Raw genomic sequence first — 24,967 nt, forward strand, 5'->3', positions numbered from 1 at the left:
ATTCAGTCTATTCCCCTTCTCTCTCTCTCTCACTCTATCTCTCTCTCCCTCTCCCTCTCCCTCTCCCTCTCTTTCACACACACACACACACACACACACACACACACACACATTCTGTAACAGTTTGTGCTGTTTTTCAGTACTTCCAAGTCAGGATATTTTAGTCATGGTTATTTTTTTCATTACTTTTCAGATGCATCTTTAGGTTGTCAAAATGTTACATCAATGATAACTTGCTTTACTGACTGATGTGCGTGTGGAGAAGAGTTTCATGTTGTTTTAACAGCCTTATAGTTTTTTTGTTCCACAGAAAAATTAGGAATTTAATTTAAACTCAAGTGAAAAATACACAAGAAATATAATTTGAAGCATACTACACAACAGCCACAATTTGATGTAGGAATTAAGGCAGTGACTTATGAAAGCTTAAGGCATCATTGCGCTTACTGTAAAAGGATTTCTTACATATAATTTCATGAAACATGAAACAAAAATTTAAGTTTTGTCTTTTTATTTATGTTCAGAACTAACTTTACAACTAAGATAAAGTTTAAATCTGATAATAGTGAATTTACTGAAAAAATTTGGTCTGGGAATTGGGAAAGTAAAACCCACTTGCCCACTGTGCAAGACAAGTACAAGAATGTTTTGGTTTGCTGCAGTTTGATGAGCAGTGCATTAAGCTTTCTGGTAGTGGTGTAGTGCATGTAGAAAATAGCACAACAAGCATTGGATCCTACCATGTGTAAAGTGTGATGTCAAACACTTTTCAGTGCTGAGTGACTGTAGGTTTGGCAAAAAGTGGAAATTTAATGGACTAATGACTGATGGATATATTGTAAGATTAATAATGGAAATAAATTCAAGTAAAAGTAAAATATGTAATTTCCATTCAGTGATAAATGAAATCTGTCCTGATCTTCTAATCGTCTTGCAATAACGTACAAAACAAAATAGATACCAAAATAAATATTGATAACAGACCATCTCTCTGTGATCACACACCAAAAATGTAGGAATTCTGAGTAACATTCTTATGACTGCATTTTTGATGTCTGTATCAATCATAAGAAAGTTGATGTGCATGAATTCAATCACAATGAATTCTGTAATCCATTGTGGCACAGTATAAAGATGTAAATATAATTTTCTGGGCAAAGTTATTGGATTATCTTTCATTTCTAATTTTGAATCAAGTTCATGAATATGATCTTTTTACCAAATGATGGTCACACAAGAAATTTTCAGCTTTCGCAAAAATTGTCCAAGAGAACTTATGGAAGGTCTACAGCAAAAAGTGCAAAAACAGTACATTATTAGATATAATAATATGTAGTAATAAAATTCATTGGGATTGAAATTAGTGTATGACAGCTTTATCATTATTTTGGAGAATGTTTCAAGATGATTTCCTCCTGTCAGCTGTACAGAGGAAAAACTTTAGATCTGTCAGAAGAAATGTGAGGGAAGCACATATGGAAAGGTGACTACCTAGATGACTCATGTGCAGTGTATTCTTATGTTTTGTTTGTTCTGACCATAGGTAATTGTTACAGAGAGATTCAGAGCTTTAAAAGGAAAAGCATTGAAAGAATTGTGAAAATTGTTCCACAAAATGTTGATGTATAAAAGCAGAAACTTTCTCCACTCATGCATAAATGGAATAAAACAGAATACTATCAACAGTATTCAAAGTAGTCTTTGATTTTCACAATGCAGTGAGAATATGAAACAAATATGCATTTTTCTTGATAATATATTTTCAAGCTCCTTGTCAGTTAGGCTGTTTACTAGAAACTTACAAAAGCACTATAAGCTAGTGACACTTATTGCAATAGAAAAACCAGTTGACGTTAATATCAAGGCCTTATAACTCATTTTCAGCATTTTAATCAAAAATAAAATAATACTTGCTTTCTCTTCCCTTATGGACCTTCTTTAATGTTTTTAATTCTCAGACGAACCATTGGAAATTCTAATTTTGTGCAGAAAAATACCAGCACCATTTTTATTGTTGGGCTATACTGTTAGGTACTTTATATGTACTTACAATGGAGTGTGGGTTCCAGTTGGAACTATTTTAAAAGGGCAATTATCATGTTGGGCAAGGGAGCTCTTGTCACTACAGATATACTGACTCTTGGTAGATAGGCTACATGGGAGGGATTTTTTGGTGTGGAGGGGATGGGAGCTGTCGAAATATGGGTGCTGTTGGTGGTAACCTACTGTTGGCCAACCCTCCACCCAGCAGTTTCTATCCCCTCTGTCCCATCACCCTCATTTTGCACTGCTCTCTGCTAACACACCCACCAGTCTTTTCTCTTTCTCTGCTCCTGTCCTTCACTAATTCCTGTACTCCCCCTCCCTTCCCCTTCCTACCCACACAGCCTGCTCATATAAAAGTAGGGGTTTCATAAAGTGATATATTGAATCCAGTACCTTGTCTTGCCATCATAACGTCCCTTCACATTCCTCCATACAGTGCTCTTCTCTCCCCCTACATGAACCCTGCTATCCCTCTCCCTTACCCACCTCACTCCATATTGCTGCTTCCATTCAGAACAACAGTTGCATTTTGGCCGCAGCAGCCAGAGACAGCAGTTACGTACACATGGGGTGTGCTTGCTTGTGTGATTGTGTGCATTTCTTTTCTGAAGAAGGCTTTGGTTGAATGCTAAATGTGTAAGAGTCATTTCATTGTGCCTGTCTGCATCTCAGTGTGTCTTCTTCTCTGTGAATAGCAATCTATCCTTTTCATAATACTGTTGATATTCCAACCTGGTCTTTCCATTGTTTAAGTAAGGAATAGAATTACAAACAAGTAAGAAACAGATATATGAGCACAGTGCGACACCACATTTAATTTTTCAGTTAGATGTCTGAATCTGCACAACAGTGTGTTATATTTTCAGTTTGCAGTACACTGTGTAAGAGAATGAAATTTAGATGTTGAAGTACGCAGCATTACTTAAAAATTATACTTCAGAAAATTTTAGCCAGGGTAGCCAAATATCAATAATAGTAATAATAATAACAATAAGATTTCCTATCTTCAGAATTCAAAACAAATTACAACCAAAGAACTAACACAATGACTCCAATTACCTGAAGTTTATATTAAAATTTGTCAGACAAATCAGTATCAATACTAGTTTTCTCAGAATTAGTATGAAAATCCTCTTAAAACAGTCATGTACAGCATAATATAGTGTTTCTGGTCATCCCACTTCAAACAAGCCATAAAATTTTAGCAACATTCTTTACAAGATAATTTTGCAATTATCCTCTGATAATCTCAAGTTCATCTAAAATATCTGAAGCAGGACATAACATTTCGTGACATTTAACACTTCTCTGTTTCCAGTGTAGAATGTCACAAACAGGCCTTGTGATGTTTCCCATGCCAATAAATTTAAGGATACATATCTTGTATATTAATCTCTGAAGGTAGTATGTCTGTCTCACTATATGTTACTATTTTATCTTTAATGAATTTTTGACAGTGTCACTCAGTTTTTCTATGTTGATTAATATTAACAATTTTGGATGTTTACCACTTTAACTTATCTCAAATCATTTAATTTGTTTTTCTAAAATCTATCATTTGCTATTAAAGTTGACCCTTTCTTTAACTTCCTCCAGCATTTTGAAACTATATCATGTCTTAGATTGTAGTTAAAATAAGTACTACAATTGTTACAATCAGCAATAAATAGTGGTAAATTTATTACATTATAAGATGTGAAATGATCATGCTCATAGCAACTATCTGAAGAAAGTTCCTGTTTCAATATCATCCACTGGTGGGACAGTTTTGCATGGTTTTTCCATAGTTGTGAAGATATTTTGTTTTGAATCCATATATTTAAGAGTGTAATAAATACAGCTGTATTTCAAATAATATATCTTATTATCAATCACACTGTTGTCAGTCAGAATAGTTATAATGAATGCTGCTGAGCTTATGATCATTATGCTATATCATTTGCCTGTTATGAAGGGCTGTCATGACAATACATGGTACCATACTACTGGTGAAAGACCAGCAATCTTGAAGCATAGGAAATATGTGTCACATCCTCAGGTTACAATTTAACTTCCAAATGTAATCTTAGATATAATTCTCTAGCTGTTGATGTAATTGCAGTTATCTTTCTATTAAATACTTGGTATTTACTTTGAGCTAATGTTTCATTTGCATTTGAATTCTGAACTGTAACTGTGCATCATGTTGATGCATTATGTTTCATATCATACCTCATTCTTTGCTAGTTTGGTCCCATCCTTCCACAAACATCTGAGACAGTAATACTGTCACCCCAAATACTTCAAATTCATTTTTTTTTTTTTTTTTTTTTTTTTTGTACACGAACGTTAATAAATTTTCACTATAGATGAAGAGTTGAGAAATAGGAAGCATAAAAACAAAGCAAAAGCAGTGACATTAAGCTCAGCTTTCAAACTTGAGACAGTGCATGAGTGTGAATGCATACATGCGCCCTCACTCATTCACTCACTCACACACACACACACACACACACACACACACACACCACTCCGGTCAGTTCATATGTTAATCATCTTCCTCAGGTGCCTATCTGTGCTCAAAACAAACAATTTGTATGTAGTGAAGGGCTTTCTTTTTTTGTATCGTTATTTCTATTTCACTCAGGATTTTTCATTATTGTGTTAAATGCCAGTTAATATTTTGCAATCTCAGAGTGTATGAGAAAGGGAAAATGATCTAAAGGTGTATTAGGTCCATTTTATGGCTTATCCTTCCTGGCAACATAACTTTAGTCTCTGAGAAATCAATGTGTCTGTGGAATTTGCAAAGCTACAGTGTGGTTTAGCTTCTACATTACAGTGTGTGCACCAGGTAGGTGACTGAGACTTTAGTCTCTGTGGAATCAATGTGTCTGTGGAATTTGCAAAGCTACAACATGGCTTAGCTTCTACATTACAGTGTCTGCACCTAATAGGTGACGTGTGCATATATGTTAGCATGCAATAAAGATCTGGACATTAAGCACTGTGGTTCCCCTTTTACACAAGGTCTAATATGCATTAAATTATGATAAATTGTCTTCATGAGTAATGTATCATTTCAGTGCTATGCTTTATTTACTGTATGACCAGTTTACCTTTAAATTGTGTTTGATTATGAACATAATTACTTCCATTTATGCTGTCAGTGGTAAAGTAATGTAGTCATTCTCTAACAAATAGTCAGTTACACTTACCACAGGTAAAACACATAGTTTTAAGATACTTCACATTATTTACCTGTTTCCAATTTACTGATTTACAGTTGTTGCACCAAAAACCTCTTATCACATGCAATGTAGACTGGAGATGTGCATTCCACCAAATGGATTTTTAAACAGAGAAGTAAAAAACACAAGGGAAAGTGATGTTAATGAAATATGGCACAAAACCATCTTCTGCAGTATTCACAGAAAGTGAATATTACATGGTATCTGACATCTGTCATCCGCAGATTCAGCCAGGACTGCCTAGCATTTACCTATTAATTTTCAGTTTCAGTAAATATTGACATATATTCATTAATTCACTGTATAGAGTTGCTAGCAATGTAATTTACACACATGATATTTACCCCTCAACAGCTGCATTTGTTCATTGAAGCCTTCAATTTCTTTCACATTCAGATACACACATATCTGTAGCTTCACATTTCTGACCAACAAAGAATATTGGTTTTCTGATTTCAATTAATACTTTAAGTATCACCCCTCTTTTTATGTACATATATAGTCTGTCTGTAAACTCAAGAGCGAGCAGTGTTTTTGGTGGGGGAAGTGGCCTTTCCCGGAAGAACCCTGCCACTGGCCTACAGGGCAACCCAAAATCAGTTGCCCGTTACCTATCTAGCAGTGTACTTCGGCGTGCAGTGATATACGTCGTTTCTGTTTGTGGGATCTTAGTTGCCAATCTCAGTCAGTTGACTCTATGTACTCCCTGATATACTTCAGTATCCGGAAGTGACGGATAATCGCCCTGCATTTGCAAGAAAATGTGCAGAATACGAAGAAGATACTTGCGCAGAACGAGAGTTCGATCGTCTCTAACGTAATTACAGCTTGTGTTTAAAGGAGGCTACACAAAAAGAACGGTTGGCTAATATTACCAGTCCCAATCAAAGGGCTGCAGTTTATGCAAACGTCAGCCTCGCCAAAATAGGACGCATAAGGAAGGTACGCGAAAACAAGGCGCTTGGTTTACTGGAATCGCCGCGAAGGAAAACTAATAATTTAGGGAGGAAACCCATCGTTATAGACAGTTTCACAAAATCGGTCATTCGACAAACAATGGAGGACTTTTACATAAACCAAAAAATAATGCCCACATTACGGAAATTACTCACTGGCGTGAAACAAAAAATACATTTTCGTTGCAGAAAGATGTTTTACACAAAACATTGCGTGAATTGGAATTTACCTGGAAATACTTTTCAGACATGTTCACGAAGACAATGACAAAAAAAGCAGTGCGAATCGAACTAATACAACACACGTAATTATAAATTTCTGGTTACTTTTTAAGCACTCTTCGTGTTGCAAGAATTGTTAAGTTTTAAGGCAGCCCTTCAAAGAAAACTTCTACCTTTTAGTAGAAACACAAAGTAAGAACAAGCCTTAAATTCTACAGACTGATTGCACTATATCTGGTTCGTCTTACGAATAGAGGAACATACATTCATATGAATAGACATTCGGTTCTATGTTTGTAGTAGAATCCTGACTTCCGTCTTACGTTAATATTATTTACTCTATAATGTTTTGTTTTCCTTATAATCTTAAAGCATTTGTCCAAAAATAAACGCAGACGGGACGTATCTGTACACGGCATCGTCACAGATTTAAAGCGTGCATCGCGACAAAGACTGTACTACGTTGTGGAACAGCCTGTAGAAGCGCCATGTGACGTAGCAGGGTAGGCAGAGTGGGGACTCGCGCGCTCACTCTTCAGTTTACCGACAGACTATACTGTATTTAAAATTTATCAACAAAGATATACAGCAGCAAGTAACTTTAAAACTAAATTTGCCAATTTTGCCATTTCATGGCCAGTTTTGAGGAAAGGTCATCTCATATAGCATGTAATAATAGGGTGTCAATATTTGTAAAGAACGCTCATAAAATTTAATCTTATGATTTTTTTTTTTAAATTACAGAGAGATAAATGAGATATATAGTATGTATTTTCATAAGAGTACTAACTCCCAGTAATGTTGACAGGCACAATTAAGAAAGATAATAGTACTCCAGCCTATTTGAACAATGGGTTCCTGCTCCGGGCAAGAAAGTAAAATTAGTTGGGGGTTGTATGAGGAAATGAGGTAGGAAGCAAGTAACACTAAACTCAGTCTGAAAATGACCCACTTGGTATGAGAACAAGGTAGGTGAAGATGAAACAAAGGCACCACACAAGTATGAATTTAGAGATTTTTGATGAAACTGTCCCAAACAACAACTATTTCTTCCTAATGACATGTCTGTTGTCTCTTAATCTGGGAGTTCTTTTATGTTTTTGCTGGCTAGCCTATCTGTCTCTTTGTGGAATTAATAAATTCACGAAATGAATATTCTTCTTTACCCAATAGCTTTTATTAATTTAATATTAATTAGTTTGTATAAGTAACAGATTGAAATTGTTCATTATTCTATAAAAAAAATTAAATTACTGCAATCTTGTATTAAATTTAACAAAGAATACTGCTCAGGAAATGCTGTATTTTGTTAATACATACCATTTGATAGCGAACTTTGCTCAGAGCCAATAATAGCAAGACAAATTTTCATAAATTAATGGAGTTTTCTAATGACTGTTTGCTGTGTCTATTTGTTAATTATTTTCTATAATTAATAATGCTCTAATTCATATCAGGCTTGACCTATGTATAAGCCGGCTAAGCACTTGCATTTAAAACTACTTTTTTTGCGAAAGGCAAACAGCAGTTAGAGTAGTTTAAATGATTCTGTGTTCATCAGCTAAGTTATTCACAGAGCCAGTTATCAGGATTAGTGCATCACACTACGTAATGGGTGTCTGAACTCTATTGGGTCACACTGAAACAGGTGATAGGGGGTCTATAACCAATTATTTTGAGATAGGTAACCAATGGTCAGAAATGCAAGTTTATTGTGTTATGGACATACAATGCATAGTAACTGTTGAAAATGATGACTATAAGTTTGAATGCACATATTGCAAAACTGCATGTTGTTCCTTTGCACTCTCATAAAGATCCCTGATGTGTCTTGTACACTGGAACAGGCAACATGTGATAAATAGCGTACACCACTGACTACCAAACAAACATGCTGTATACAACTTGGCTCATAACATGTGTGTCATGCGATGACGGCATGCATCACACCAGTGTGTTAACTTGTGCCACATGCACACCACTATCCCTGGTGTCAGCTGTCCACCGCATGAGACAGCTTCTGATCTGTCCATGGTGAGGTGTGTGACTCTGTACAGTGGCTGATGCACAGGCAAAGATGAAATATTTCTGATGATGAGCATTGGCAGACTTGTATTTAATGTATGGTGCATGAAGATTTAGTGCCTGTAAAGTGGCAAGAATGTACGTTCCCAACAGGTGTCATCCTAACTGGGAGAAATTTATTCCTGTGGATATCAACTTACTAGAAATGGGGCCATTCATGCCACAAAGAGCCAGCCAAGGTTCCCGCCAAAGACATATTTGAAAACCAGACTTTGAGGAGATGGTGTTGGATCATGTGGCCAACTACCCAGCAATAAGCACCCATCAACTTGCCCTGAAACACACACTTTGAAGGATACAATATGGAGAATACTGGGGGAATAGGTATTACACCCCTATCATAAAGAACATCTGCAAGCAATGGGGGCAAACCGATGTTGTAGTGCCAAACTTCATATAGTTTGCATTGTTTTCATATGAAGCTTCTTCACCCATGATGGTGTCTTCAAGAGCTGCAATAGTCATGTTTGGATTGAGGACAACCCCATGACACCCACTTTGCTGGCCTTCAGTGACAGTTTGCGTCAACATATATGGGGAGGCATTGTCTAAGATCACTTATAATCTGTGATAGTATTAATAGAATCTGGCTGTGCAGCTCACAAGGAAAGCTGCCTTGTCCACTCAGCTGAAAGTGCATAGACAGCAACTACGCTACATTTCTGCAACTTGGCAACATTGCAGACTGGTTAAGCTGAATTTGCCTCACATTTGAAGGACAAGTACACTTTAAAGAATAAGGTCCCTTGCCTTCGAGGTGTTTCAGCCATTATGAGAAAAACTCACAGAACACACAGAATAACACAGAAATCAATCAGTCACAATTTCACACACGTAAAGCACAATAGAATGCTCAAATATGATGGAAGTTTATACAGTATGTAATGCGGAAACATACTGAGTGCTGACTGGCTAGCTACACAGCTGTCTAGCATGCATCCCTCTTCCAGATACCATAAATGCTGCTGCAGACTATAGTAGTACCTTATTTGCTGCCTACCTGTTTGACAGGTCCATGTTACCTGGTGTTCCTGTGAGTTGTGCTGCCACAGTTCTTGTAGACTGTACCCCTTGCTGCCCAAGAGCACCTGAACAACACGTACCCTCATCGCTGGATACAAAGGGGAGGTCCTGCCCCATCATTGGAGTAATCATCAGATATCATACCTTTGGACTTTTTGCTCTGAGGTTATGTCAAGGTGTTGGTGTATGAAACCCCCATAGAAATGAATGAGGACCTGCTTTCTAGGGTCCAAGCTGCCTGTCTCCTGGTACAACAGACCCCACAGACCATTGAAAATGGCAAAACTTCATGTGGCATTGCCACACGTGCACTGAGACTGGTGGTCATCACTTTGAACTATCACTGTGAGCTACATCACTGTTATGCAATGTACAGTGTATATGTCCATAACAAAATAAATTCACATTTCTGACCATTGCCTCCCCCATCTCAATATAATCAATTGTGAACCCGATATCACCTCTTTGAATTTGAGCCAAAAGTTTTGACAAACTGTATTTGATGATTATTACAACAGGTTGAATACTCATTCTCTTATGAACTTGTATCAAAATTTACTAAGTTTTCAAATGACATGTTTCTGTCTCCCCACAGGGATCCCTCTCATCATCCTCCCCTCCTCTCCAAAGAATGAACCATAAGTTCTGAAAGCTAGGCTTTGTTCAAAATGGCTCTGAGCACTATGGGACTCAACTGCTGAGGTCATTAGTCCCCTAGAACTTAGAACTAGTTAAACCTAACTAACCTAAGGACATCACAAACATCCATGCCCGAGGCAGGATTCGAACCTGCGACCGTAGCGGTCTTGCGGTTCCAGACTGCAGCGCCTTTAACCGCACGGCCACTTCGGCCGGCACTAGGCTTTGTGTATGTGTCCATCATCAGTACTGACATTTTGCCACATCAAGGTAATTACTGACCATATTCTGTCTAACAATTTTATAGTTTCCTTGAAGTATTTTCCTAAAGCTTCCTTTGTATTTTCATAAAAACAATCTTTGGAGACTGGAGCAGCTTCTAAACATAAGTCTATTTTGTGAAACAGTTCAAGCCACAGCTAATATTACATGATAATTTTAAATGGATATTGCTCACAAAGAGATAGATCCATTCTGAACAAGAATACAGTACTTTTGAATTTTTTCATCCAGATGAGCACTGAGATCCTAAAAATAAAAATATAGTTCTGGTGTGTCATAGATCCTCTCTGTTCTGTTAGTTTTGTCTCCAGGGACTGACAAACAAATTTCAAAGCTTAATGCTACAGAATACTGGTTAAGACGTAAATATTTTCTCATACATTCAACAATGATGCTACACATTAAATTGAAAAACTTATTGTCAGTATTTATCCAGGCAATGTATCACATTGCAAAACTGAACAAACAGTGAAATTATCCATTCCTTTGTTAATTGGGGTTTGACATCCTATTGATACGCTCATAAGGAATCATCAATACAGCATAATTTTAACAATTATTGGGAAGGGATCTGATAATATTGTTGATGGAACTCAGTGTTCTACGTGAAGAATCTTTTAAGTTGCTTTACAGAACAGTCATGATGCTTGGACTTAAACAGTACAAATTCTTTGAACACATAATAATGGAATATTAGTACCATTTCACGTAATTAAGAACAGGAATCTATGGATATCAGTGTCAAAAATGAAGATATAAGATAATTTAATGAGTTCTTGAAGTAAAAATTAGAAAGTAAAACATGGTAATTTACTATGTAACTCAGTTTTCCAATTTTTGCGTCCTACATTTTACCTCCCATTCTCATTTCCCTCATTTTTATTAATCATGTGAAAGGATATAATTTTATTCTATCACTTGTAGCCCCATTATGACAACTTAATGACTATTTCTTCATGATATTTTTCATATTGTAGAACATTTTAAGCACTGTGTGAGCCTAAGGTATTTGTGGTGATGGATCTTTCCTGTTTCCTCAGATACTCACAACGCTCTTCCAAAGAACATTTGTCAAAACTGTAGTAATGATAATAACATTTATGCTCTTTTTATGTACTTTCTGGATCATCAAGCAAAAATAATGGCTAGGAACCTCATGATTTAACATTGATCTACTCTTTTAGTTATGGCCAGTCATATTACTTTGACTATGACTAAATAATTCTTCCTCAGTACATTTTACTAACTCAGCCATTTAGAAAATATTCTGCTTGAATGAATTAGGAGGAATGAATTAAACAGGGCCTAGATGTAATTCCAAGCATTATTTCTTCTTTATTTCCTTTGGGTGAAGAAAAATGACTGTAGTGTCATGAATGCTGCTTTTTTTCGTAGAAAAGGAAATAAAATGCTATTAAGAAAACACTTTCCAAAATACATTGTAAGAAAGCTGTTCTCTTTATTGCCTGCCATATAAAATATATTTCGTGTATTATTCTTTGACGCAGTTACAAGGAGGAAGGACATCAGCGTCTCTGCTCCCAGCTTCCACTAACTCAGTCTCAGTTGTTTGCATATCACAAATGTTCAGTAAAATTTTTCATGGTGGCGAATGCAAAAATTATTCTGCAAATAAATGCATTAAAAATATCTGATAGAGAAGTTCAAAACAATAATTTTGAGAAATTGTTTTTATTGGAAGAACAATCACATTTGCGTTTTTAGGTCTAAAATATAAATGTGATTGTGTGTGGTGAAAATTACTTTAACAAACAGAAACCACAGATATCTCCAAAGATAAAATAATTTTTGTTCTTGACTTGCTAGATTGTTCATTTAATTGCAAAGTTATTGACTTTCAACATTGATATTGACTCACATTTCATACAAATCATGATTTTTTACTTGGAACCATAAAGAAACCTAGTTGCACTGAAATGTATTTCAACAGAAATAATCAAATATTATTTGATTGTACTAGTCTACATGTTTTAAACAGCCTCTTACATAACAAATTTTGGCATATATTTTGGTGAGTAATTAGATAGCACTGCTATGTATAGTAACTGAAGCAACAATTACTCTCAGTTATCACATATTAAGAAATGAGACAAGAGAGTGAGAGATACAATTTTATTGTTAATGTGGATTAATAAAAACAACAATAGAAATTTGTGTAGTAAAACAGCTTTAATGAAAGAAGTTATCTATACAAAATAGCAATTTTCTGCACACCAAGAACAATCAAAAGCTACTACTCTTACATGCAGTTATAAAATTCTAATAACTTTGTTTTCAAGAAAGTGATCAATAAAAAGAGAGTATTACATGAGTATTAATGTTATGAACGCCCCCAAACCAGTTTATGAAGCATTTAAAAGCTAGAAGATTTACTGAAATATTATTTTTATATCTACAGATTTCAACTATCACAAATAGCAGCTTCTGGTGAATTAATTTGACTAATTCACTACGTTTAGTATTCTGACTAATATGAATATTTTGAACAATAATTATACTGTTATTAACTGTAAAGTTTCTGAGGAGAAAGAGTTCTACAAGGTACCTGTGACTATTTTTAATGTTGGCACCATTATAACCAAGTTGTTAATAGAAACACTGAAATTAATGACAATTGCATTCACAATATTGAAGCACTACAACGGTTCTGTTTTACAGATAGAAAGTGTTTTGTGTTGGAAGATGAACTGGGATGTCTGGTAATATATTGAGAACAGAGTATTTCCCTTTGTGAACATAAGAATTTGTATGTACTATGTGCAACACGACTATTTGTAAGCGACAACTGAACTACTTCAGCATAGTGTATCATATTTCATAAAGCTGCCTGAAAAGAGAGCATATAATAGTCAAAAACTTCAATAAAGTCATTACAGGATTCCGATAACACCGCAAGCCTCCCTGGTGCCAGCATGACCAGTTGTAAGGCTGTCTTGAAAACCACCCTTTCCTAAGTCATCTTTGTCCGAGTGAACAACAACAGAACGTCCAAGTATGTTGTTGTGGCCTGTCAAAGAGATCACTCTATCTCGAATGGAAATATTGGCTACTCCATTTTCACCAGCCTCAATATTTCCAAGATCACCAACATGACGGATTGCATCAGTTGGACCACCATGGTTCACCTGAAACATGATCCAGTAATACAACTCCAGTGATATTGTTTCTGTTTGGCAAGAAATAAGTTGCAAAGTAGGAACTAAAGGTTCACATTATAAAACTAATATTCATTACTGGCTATATCAGTTATCTTATGATTGCACTTTTACACTGTGACAATATTCTATGCAAAAATAAGTATAAAATTACTTTCTAACTAATGAATAAATGCTGGTTACTTGCCAAACTAAATGAAAATAGATACATGACCAATCCAAATCAAATTATCTTACAAGCTTCATTGAAGATTAAAACTGCTGGATCAGAACTCGAAAGCAGAACCATGCCTTTCAAGGGCAATGCTCTTACTAACTGAGCTACCCATACATGACTGATGAACTGCCCTCACAGAGATGAGTGCAGGTTGTGAGTAGTGCCTGGATAGCTAAGTCATTGCCAGTGAAAGACTATATTCTGTATTTGAGTCCCAGTCCAGCATACAGTAGCAGTCTGCCAAGAAGTTTCAAACAGAATAGAACAGACTAGGGGAAAGGCAAACAGTCACCTAAAATGTACTGATATGTGGAGCATAATAGCTAGTCTCACTGAAGCTAAGGGATTGTGCATTTGGCACCTGTGTGGTTTCATGTGTGAATGTGTGCCCATTTAGTAAAAAAAGAGCAAGTGCTCAACACCTAGTGTGAATACTGTTTCCTGCTATGTGTTTCTGTGCTCCACACACCAGTGCACTATAGGTGAGTTGTCGCCGTTCCATGATTTTATATATTGTGTCACACATCAATTTCTGTTATTGTTATTGAATATAAACTTTATCAGCCTTGTAGCACGTTTTCCATGCTTTCAGCTTCATCATTAAGAGTTCTGTATTTATATAAGCACATTTTCACACAAATACATACATTTATACTCCTTATATGACTACCTTTGTACATGTAAAAAATGTATTATGTATAAAAGTTTTTGGAGGTAGTGGCTCCTTTTTCTGGCAGAAGGTCTGAAGGGGAAAGATGATGGGTAAAGGAAAAGGCAACCATACACCTAGTGTGGTCTGATACGAGGAGCATTATTGTGAGTTTCACTGTGGCCATGAGACTGGAGGACTGGAGTAGTTTAGGAAAGGGGGTAAAGTTTGGAAAAATCATCCGGAACCCTGGGTCAGGGGAGACTTAACCATCCTGTAAGTCTTCCCTGACCCAGGGTTCCAGGTGACTTTTACAATCTCTACACCTTTTCCTAAACCTCTCCAGTCCTTTTCCTTCACCCCTCTTCCTTCCCCTTCTGCCCTTCTACCGTAAGGAGGATCTACTGGCTCTGAGAGCTTGCATATGTAATATCTTTTTTATATGTGTGTTCTTCCATTTGGTGAGTCGATTTTGTGTCTATCAAATAAAATTATATTTCCATAAATGAAATGTAATTCATTCCCCTTTCCAGCTTCAGCTTCACAAGATATATCTAAATATTATTTGAGCAAATATGTTGTATAAGTACATCATTTGAGTAAGTAAACTGTAGATATTAGACTTAAATGCTAGAACTATGGCACTTTACTCACTATTTATGTACGGTAATTTAATTTACTTTGAAAGACTTCTGAAGCTGAATAACATGATTTCATTTTAATGCAGATGTCAAACAGTGTTCAAATTTATCTAGAGGTAGGGCCTTTAGTGTTTGTAGCAGTTTGTCGTTTAACTTCATGCTTAGATATAAGTAACTTTTGTGTATGAGTGACAGATTTTAAAATGGTGTGTCCCGCTTACAGTTGTTTGTTGTCCTGTGCAAGCGTAAATTTGATCTTAAGTTAAATTTACAAACACACATAAGGGAAAGTCATTATTTTTGGTTGTTTGAAAAGTTTTTTTACAGGATTCTCAAGGACTCAGCCCTCAGATACATCTGGTTACATTTTTCTGCCATCTGAATATACAGTTTCCACACAACAAAACCCCAAATTGCAACTGTGAGTGAAAGTAGGCATATTACGACAGAAGTGGTAAATTTTTGCTGACAGAATTTGCTAGTTTATATGAGAAGAAAGGTATGTGTGTAAGTTTATGACTTAGTTATGTTGTATGTTTATCCCATGAGAGTCTTTGGTCTATTATGAGATCCAACAGTTCACAGTTGGATTACCTTTTTCGTGTCACTGGATTAAAATCAATTTATTCTGTTTTGCATTTGTTTACACATTTTAGTTAGTTTTACACCAGTAGCTGGTGGTATCAAATGCATCTCTTTGTGAACAGTGTCATGTTAACAGCAGGCCATACAGTTCGAGAAGTCACTAACATAAACAATAAAGAGGAAGGACTCAAGAATTGCACCCTGTGGGATTCGTCTATTTTCATTAGTTTTAATCTCTGCTTATTAATATGCACAAATATTACCTGTTGTTTAGGTAGGATCTAAGTAAATTTAGTGCTTTACCTGAATACTATAATATTCTTTCTTTAAGTAATATTGTGTGATACAGAATAAAAAGCTTCAGTTAAGTCTATAAGTGTAGCATAGGTGGTTATCCTCCTCTCATAACCATTATGAACTGTAGTTTGCAGGTTTTCAACTGATTTTTTGGGTGACAAGTTGATTCTGAACCCAAGTTCATTTTCATTTAGTAACTTCTTATTTTCAAAATGGCTGTAAACCTATTTACGTATACAGTTTGCTATTTTTGACATAACTGGTACAATCTATATGGGCCTGTAATTACATGGTTTGTCTCTGTCATCCTTTTTATATGGGACGATTTTGCTAAGTTGGGACAAACTGCAGGAAACAATCCCTAAGAGGATAAGGAGCAAAACCGGTCATGTGGCTCGAAATGTGGAGATAGAAGTTCTTTGACAGTATAAGTTTCAATGATTGAAAGCATACATGAGAATACACCATGCTAGTGAGAATGTTCTGTTTGTACCAGTGTCTTAGCTCCAGAGATGAGAGCGCAGTGATGTTGTACATGATGGTGGTGCACTCAAAAATCAGCACTTTGAGGCATCCGCTTCACTGCTGCTACCAACTCACTTTGGTTTGGACATGTGTTGTGTTGGCACTGATGAGAGATGACAGCCTGGTATACCAACCAGGACACGCCAAAATGGTCTTTCCGTATGGATAGATGAGTGTGGTTGACAGCATGACTGTACCAGGAAAGGTATCCTCTCTGACCAACCACACCGCAAACTCTTTTTGACAGTGTTCATGCATGGTTAAACACGATGGTGGGTGCATGTGGTTCATAAATGTTGAACACTGTACAATATGATCCCAGCATCAACACCAGGCAGGTGTGCCATGAGCGCAGTGTAAGCGTGACAACCATATGGAACATTCTCCACAGTAACTGCCACTACCGGTATCACTTAAAATGCCTTCAGGCCTCATTACCTATTACCTTTAATCTGCAGGATCGGTTTTGCCACTGGTTCATCACAAAGGCCACAACGATGCTGGGATTTCTGTCATCCACTCTATTTATAGATGAGGCTGCCTTTACAAGGGGTGGTATCATCAACATTCACAAGACCTACAAGTGGTCTACAGAGATTCCACATGGTGAGATGGCAGTTTAGCCTCACTTTATGGGTGGAGATTGTTAGCAACAACCTTGTGGGATCATTCATCCTTCCACAATGCTTCACATATGATGCCTTTGATGGTAAGAAGAGTAATGGGGTACTAAATGGTGGTGCAGCAGCTGACTTGTGCATTTCTATGCAGAGGCATCTCGATAACATCTACCCCAGACGATGGATCAGATGATGTGGCCCAATCACGTGGCTTGCCTGGCTGCTGGACCTCAATCCTTCAGATTTCTACCTGTGCAGGCATCACATCAGAGAGAAGTCATGTATGCAGAGCTCATTTTGGGTATGTAGACACAGGAACAGCAGTGTCATGCTACCTGTGATGCCTTTTAGTTGCAGGATGCCACAGCAGAATGTGTGCCTCAGTCACTACTTTGTGTTGTCTTGTATGCTCAGAAGCCTATGGGACCACTTTGAACACCTAGTCTAATGCTTGTCTCATCACAGCATGTCATGCACTGCATTGTGATGGCATGATGGATGACTAAACATCCTGTAGCATGGATGCCAAGCATTTTGGCCATATATCCAATGACCTATTTTTCTCCTTAATCTCTCAGGGATCATTTCCTGCCCATTGTTCCCATTTCAGTAATTTTAAGGCTTTCTTGGAAAGTAGTGTCACGAAGAATTTTATTTATGAGAAAGAGCTGGGGCATTCTCATTTCATTAATTACAATTTTTGAAACACAGTTTCTGGAACCATAGTAGTCCCCTGTTCTGGAGTTGCTCTGCTTATTTATAGAATTAGCAATATCTACTTCTTGTCCAAGTGGATTTTACATCCAGTGCACACACTGCTGTAGAGTGAAAGATTCATACTGGTATCTTACAGATCCTTGACTCACAATTGCATATCACACTATATATTGTCCCTCGGAGTTCATCTTCAGCTTTGCATTATTGTTTTTTTTTCTTTTTCTTTTTCTTTTTGTTTCCGTTTTGGGTAGGTGATCGAGTATTCTTTCATATCTTCACTACAGCTCCTTTTTTCTATATTCAGGCTACTGCACACCAGCTCCTGACTGGTTCTGCTTAGTAATCTTCCAAATTTAATATTTTCTTTCTAAAAATATATCTTTCTGTTCTTTCTTCTACAATTATGTTGCGTGTATCTAAATCTTTAACTTACAAGATCCAGCTTTGTATTAATTTCTTTACCTGGAGGTGCTTGAAGATCTATTTTGTCACTCTCTCATATCTTGTGTACATTTTTATTGTTAAAATTTTTACTCTATTCATTTAACAAACATATTAATTCCATACAAGAACCACTTCAAGAATGCAGTTCAACCTTTGTATTGACTCACTAATAGCTGTGTGAACAGTTGTGTTTGTGGATATTGCTACATTAGGGCAGAACAGACGTAATGTACTCACCTTATCAGGATTGAAGTGACCTCCAGCATTAATACAGCTTGAAATATCTCCCTTTTCATGTATATGGAAGCCATGAGAACCCGGTGTGAGTCCCTCAATAATGCCAGTTACTGTCACAACCCCATCATCTGTCTGCACAAATGTTACATTGCCCTTCACATTCTTTGTTGAATGAGACAGAACGGCAATAGCACGTCTCTCCTGCAACAGAACACAAATATAAACAGGACTAGAACAAATAATGTCTAGCATACATCATCATAGATACATAATTAACAAGGACCATAACAAATGTCTTCGTATATTGCCAGCATTATAAATGTTTTCTTAACATCATAGTTTGCACTTTGTGCTGATGATTAATGAGAATATGTTTGTTTGGGTTTTCAGGACATTTAACAGTGAGAACTTAACGTTTGTACTAAGGTAATGTGAGCACGCACGCCCACAGAAATTTATCCAGATGGGAGCAAGATTCCACAAGCCATGTAATGGTATAACTGGTTAAACTAAGCATTTAGTGGAATCACTCGTAGAAGTGTATGGGAATTTTGTAATGAATAAAAACTCTGTACTCCAGATACCAGAACAGGGTGGGAGGAGGAGGGGAGCAGAACAGACGTAATGTACTCACCTTATCAGGATTGAAGTGACCTCCAGCATTAATACAGCTTGAAATATCTCCCTTTTCATGTATATGGAAGCCATGAGAACCCGGTTTGAGTCCCTCAATAATGCCAGTTACTGTCACAACCCCATCATCTGTCTGCACAAATGTTACATTGCCCTTCACATTCTCTCCACATACCAATCGTACTTAAAAATGGCTTTGGCTATGAAGACGACCATCACCCAGTACAAAAAGCTGTCTTGACAAAAGTATAATTTATGATGTTAAAGCTCATTAAATGTTATCTTACATCTATTTATCAACATGTGTGCTACTCAGCCCCAGATCTATGAGATTTCCGAACGGGGGCAAAAACTTAATAGTGGCGCCTCCCTCTCGATCGTTTGAGACAAAAATTTAAAAAAAATCGGCTTTTCAAAATTATGTTTATTTTGTAGCGCACAGCTTTTTGATATGTAAAACACATATGGTCTAGGAAATGTAAGACACGGTATTTGGCCGTAAGTGTGCCAAAGTGCAATGCCACGCATCTTCTCACAACATTCTTCTGCCGCACGACACTATTTCACTCATTGTCTGTAGAATTTAAATGTGCATATTTTGTAATGAAAGCCCTCAAACCTATATTCAGGACAGTGGAAATTAAAATGTCCCATGGTGGCTCCCCTACTCCCAGTCGGCCGGTTTGACTTCCTAACCCCATTAAAAACACTCACAACTAAATACTGTGTGGGGATTATTTGTGACCGGAAGAATAAGAGCTCTTCGAAAAATTTGCACTCTTCAGGACAGTGGAAATTAAAATGTCCCGTGGTGGCTCCCCTACTCCCAGTCGGCCGGTTTGACATCCTAACCCCATTAAAAACACTCACAACTAAATACTGTGTGGGGATTATTTGTGACCGGAAGAATAAGAACTCTTCAAAAAATTTGCACTCTTTATTGCCTGTTAGCTAATAACTTTCTCTTTTTAGTGACATGAAACTAAATATAGGAAACATAAAACCAATAAAGACAAGAGACAAGCAAGACAGTACACATTTCTTCAGTCCTTGGGTCCAAGCATTTTTTTCGCTCTAATCTTGCTACAGCTTTAGACGGCGTGATTTACTTCCTGCTAAAGAATCTGTTGCCTCATCGAAGTTCGTCAGAGGTTTGCTATATGAAAAATCAAAATGTTGCCTAGTACAGAGAAGTACGAATAGTACGAATAGTACCCAAGACGGTATGGGTTCTCGTTTCGATTACGTCTATTTTGTCACCGTCTGTTAGATAAAAAGAAATAGCCCTTTCTAATGTTGCAGCAGTTGTAGCACACGCAAAATATTTGAGGCTGTTTTGGCACAAATTGTCATTTTTATCTACCTCGTTTACGCAAATAGATCGACAGAATATAATTCACGAAGTACCAATGTCAGATGCCTATTAGGCCTACTACAAGCAAGAAGTTTTATTTTAGGAAACAGTTTCACATTTGAATTACATGCTCCAATTTCTCAAGCATGAGGTCGGAAAGTGGTACTAGTACGAAATTTTCATATAAATCTGGAATTGTCATTTTCTTCCACAGAATTTGTGTGATGTTCCCTTTCCTCTCCTTCCTCATTCTAACAAACAATCTTGTCACCCCGGATTCTGTAACTATTCTCGCCATTGTCAAAACTTATTCTCCGGCTAACTTCGTTAACCCCGCGGTTCCGTTATCCCACGTTTATTCTCCGGTTACGCATTATTACGTGTAAGTACAACGTGTTTTCCGCGCTATTTCGAGAACAGAACTGAAGCGGCTGCTAACTGGGGACTGTACTACTGGCCCTTAGAAGTCCAGTGTTCTGGCGAAACATGGCGAAACATTTTCTGTCAAAATTTCATTTTCCTGGGTACACCGAAAAGATAATATGTTATCATTCTTACCTGTTATTCCTGTTAGTCATTTATTTCCACTCAGGTAGTCTGAATCTATGGATTTCCCTAATAATTACAACAACGAGTATTATTCGCACATCCAGGCAACCACATACACAAACAGCAATTGGTATTCACCTGTTCGGGTTTATTCGGCTCAGTTCTTATAGCCCGCACCCCTTTTGTCAGCGGGAAGTTTTTTTAATTTTTTTTAAATTGATGTGACGGAGATTCCCCTATGCGCGCTTTCAAAAATCAGCTTATGATTAGTTCAGAAATCAACATAGAATGTGTTCAAAAACCAACAGGGATGCGTTTTAAAATTATATGAATAATCGATGGATCAACAGCGTGCGCTGGATGCTAGGCGCTTTGTGAAATACAGTTTTTTTCTTCAAGAATATGACTTTGGTGCTCCCTGAAACTGCCGGCTAGGGCAGATGTCCCGGTTTGCCCCCCCCCCTCCCCCGCCCCCCTCCCAGATGCGGGCCTGGTGCCACTACGTGACATATTAAGTGGATTTCATGCTCTGTCGTGAAGAATACTACTGTCACTTACCCACAATACATCACATCTCTTAAATTATTTAACCTTGCAACCAACCAGAAATTTAAATGTATTGCTTAATAAACTGTTGCACCTAAGTGTTAAAGTCCATTGCATTGACATTATCAGCAGAAACTGCTATGTTTGGTGTCAGAACAAACCAGTCGGACTGAATCCGTCTAGGGCAGCTACAGGTTATTTAGTCGGCAGTGCTACCATTTATGCTCTTCTTCTAACTACAGTAGTACTTTCAGCACACCATGTAACCTACTGCAAGTTTCACCAGTCTTAAATAATTTACTGGCCTGGATATGCTACTGTTAGCTTTGATATTTGTTCCATTATACAGTCTGTAACTAGATTCCCTTTACAGACTTTGACGACTTTTAGTGGGAATGAAGACATTTATGTTCAGCGTAGGAACTCATGTCCAGAAACGTACCATATTTCCACTAGACGCTTGTTGTTTGGTTCCACTTACAAGTAGGACTCAGTGTGACAACCACCGACGTCAACATGATATGGTACCTCCATACCACATTCCAGTACACACGATCACTAATCCTTGGTCCACCAGCATCTGCACAGCCATAAACTATGCTAGTACGTCTACAGCGCTTTTGTAAATCAAGGATTTCATATTACCCCACAGGTAGTAGTCTAGTGTGTTCAAGGCGGGAGAATTTGCAGTCCAAGCTATTGGGCCATCATGACCATCCACTGTTCCCTAATTGTTGATCTAGATGATCTCGGACCACATATGAAAAATGAGGTGGTGCTCCATCACCCTGGAACCACATCTTCCAAGAGCTTGTACAGTACACCGTCAAGAAACTGCAGGTATGCAGCACCCGTGAGAAGTTGTGGGAAAAACTATGGCCCAATCACACATAAATCCAGGAACCCTGCCCAAAATGTTTAGACATTATCACTTGTGAAACCAATGAGGAGCACAGCAAGCATGTTTCTATCAGCCCACACATGACTGTTGTGAGAATTTAAAAAACCTTCCCTGGTGAAGTTGGCATCATCCATGAAAAGCATCCACTGTGGCAAGTTGGCCTCCTCCACACAACAGTGCAAGAACCAGCTGCAGAACTGGACTAGTGACTTAAAATCCTACGACTGCATTGCTTGTACCTTTTGGGGGGTGGTAAGAGTGTAGATGCTGCTCATACAGAATATGCCAGTCAGTTTGGAGATCCACATTCAGTATACCTGCAATGTTTCTCGTACTCATCATTACATCCTCTTCCACTGCATGAGGTACAACCTCTTCGAACACGGGTGCGTGGTGCTACCACCGAGCACCACTGTTGACCCTTGCTGGTGCTGAATGTACTGGTCTCCAAGGCCCGCTAGTACACCATAGTAAAGAGAGAGTTCAAAGGTGTCTAGCAGAGAGGAAAACGCTCTGCATACAACAAACAAGCGGCTCTCCCGTAGCACTGAGGTCTTCCATATGATAAAATCATGTCCATATATTATGCAAATGTGTAGTTCGCCACAGTCAACAGCAACACACTAAAAAGGAGTGTATGTACACCTTGCATTCAGTACTATAGTGAATGATTACTAATTGCCGGCCGCGGTGGTCTAGCGGTTCTAGGCGCGCAGTCCGGAACCGCGCGACTGCTACGGTCGCAGGTTCGAATCCTGCCTCGGGCATGGATGTGTGTGATGTCCTTAGGTTAGTTAGGTTTAAGTAGTTCTAAGTTCTAGGGGACTTATGACCACAGATGTTAAGTCCCATAGTGCTCAGAACCATTTGAACCATTTTTGATTACTACTGACAGTAGTACAGTATGAACAAAAACCACAAGCACAACAGCAGGGTCAGAAACTCAATTAAACGGCTTGTAAACAAACCTGTAGTGGGTGTGAGACATCCGATGATCGGTAAATGATATACCTAATGTCTTAGTGGCGTCAAAAATGCAGAAATGACGAATGTGGTGCTATTTTGAGTTTGGTCAGGAAAGCGATACATTTGAGGACACAAGTTCCTATGCTAAACTTAACCACTCTGGATCACACTACAAGTCCTCATCGTCTGTAAAGGGAATTTAGTTACACCCTGCAGTCATTGTAGTCTGGGCCATTTCAAGAACATTTTTCGGTGCCACCCCCCCCCCCCCTTTCTCCTCAGACATAAGGTATCACATTTGCAGATTCATATTTACTGGAACCATTTTGCTTCCATCATTGTATAATTTTACCCCTATCAATTTTCACTAGACCCTGTATGTATAAATTCAATGGTTCTGGCACCCCTCTCAGCTGGGACCCGCAAGCAACTGCTTGTGTTGCTTTGGCCGTCAACCAGTCCACATTAAAGCCCATTTACCTTTTTCTGTGGGACTTAAATTATATATGTGTTTCTTCTCACAGATACCACAAAGTCCTATTTGGAGAACACAAATGTTTTGTGTCCTGTAGTTCTTTCAGGAGCATCACATTCACAATGGGATGTAGTAATTTTTCCCGCACTTGCACTAATCTACAACTGCATAAATAATCTGCAAGCCACCTATTGGTGTTTGTTGAGGGTATTGTGTACCAATGTCATGCACTCTTTTACTGTTACTGTCATGAATGGTGTGTGGGTAGAACGTCTATTGATGGGAAGGTGTCATCCTGAATAAAGAAGTGTCTATAGCTGCAAAAATGCTCTACATTGTAGAAGATTTATTATTTCTCATGTACATAATAATTCTACTAAAATGAGACTGGTTGCACTACTAAGGAACTACTAGGGCAATTTTTTTACAAGGTCCCATTGGTCACCACATTAAAAATACGGTGAAAATCCTATGGAGCTTTGTTCAGATGTGTTGTGCAAGGTCTCCAGTATCTGCACCGTGAGGACCTTAAGTTGTATGGAACAACAGAGTCTCCCACCAAGTGTGAACTGTGTGCTACCATTCGATTTCTTAGTGCTCAGAGTTGTGCCTGATTTCATGCAGGTCACAAAACATAACTGTCATGTGTGACAGCGCAGTGTGGCAATGGTGCAGGAACTTTGAAGCGTGCACTTGGTCAGAGAAAGAAGCGAGTATCAGCCCATGATCTTGTTCAGCGAGTGGATCAGGCGATTCGAGAAAATACGCTATGTGATCAAAAGTATCCGGACACTCCGAAAAAATAGGTTTTTCGTATTAGGTGCATTGTGCTGCCACCTACTGCCAGGTACTCCATAGCAGCGACCTCAACAGTCGTTAGACATCGTGAGAGAGCAGACTGGGGCGCTCCGTGGAACTCACGGACTTCGAACTTGGTCAGGTGATTGAGTGT

General features: G+C 37.8%; 1 protein-coding gene across 4 annotated transcripts in view; it reads right to left on the minus strand.

The window, feature by feature from the left end:
* LOC126248676 (superoxide dismutase [Cu-Zn]-like) overlaps positions 1-24,967 on the minus strand; it is a 345,741-nt gene that overhangs the window by 3,060 nt on the left and 317,714 nt on the right. For all 4 annotated transcript variants that reach the window (XM_049949912.1, XM_049949923.1, XM_049949934.1 and 1 more), the window contains 2 exons: positions 18,592-18,792; positions 13,379-13,629 (listed from right to left, as the gene is read on the minus strand). In XM_049949912.1, the coding sequence (XP_049805869.1) occupies positions 13,379-13,629; positions 18,592-18,792 (452 nt within the window). The remainder of the gene's footprint in view (positions 1-13,378; positions 13,630-18,591; positions 18,793-24,967) is intronic.

The sequence above is a fragment of the Schistocerca nitens genome, chromosome 1 (genome assembly GCF_023898315.1).
Source record: "Schistocerca nitens isolate TAMUIC-IGC-003100 chromosome 1, iqSchNite1.1, whole genome shotgun sequence".
NCBI classification, from domain to species: Eukaryota; Metazoa; Arthropoda; class Insecta; order Orthoptera; family Acrididae; genus Schistocerca; species Schistocerca nitens.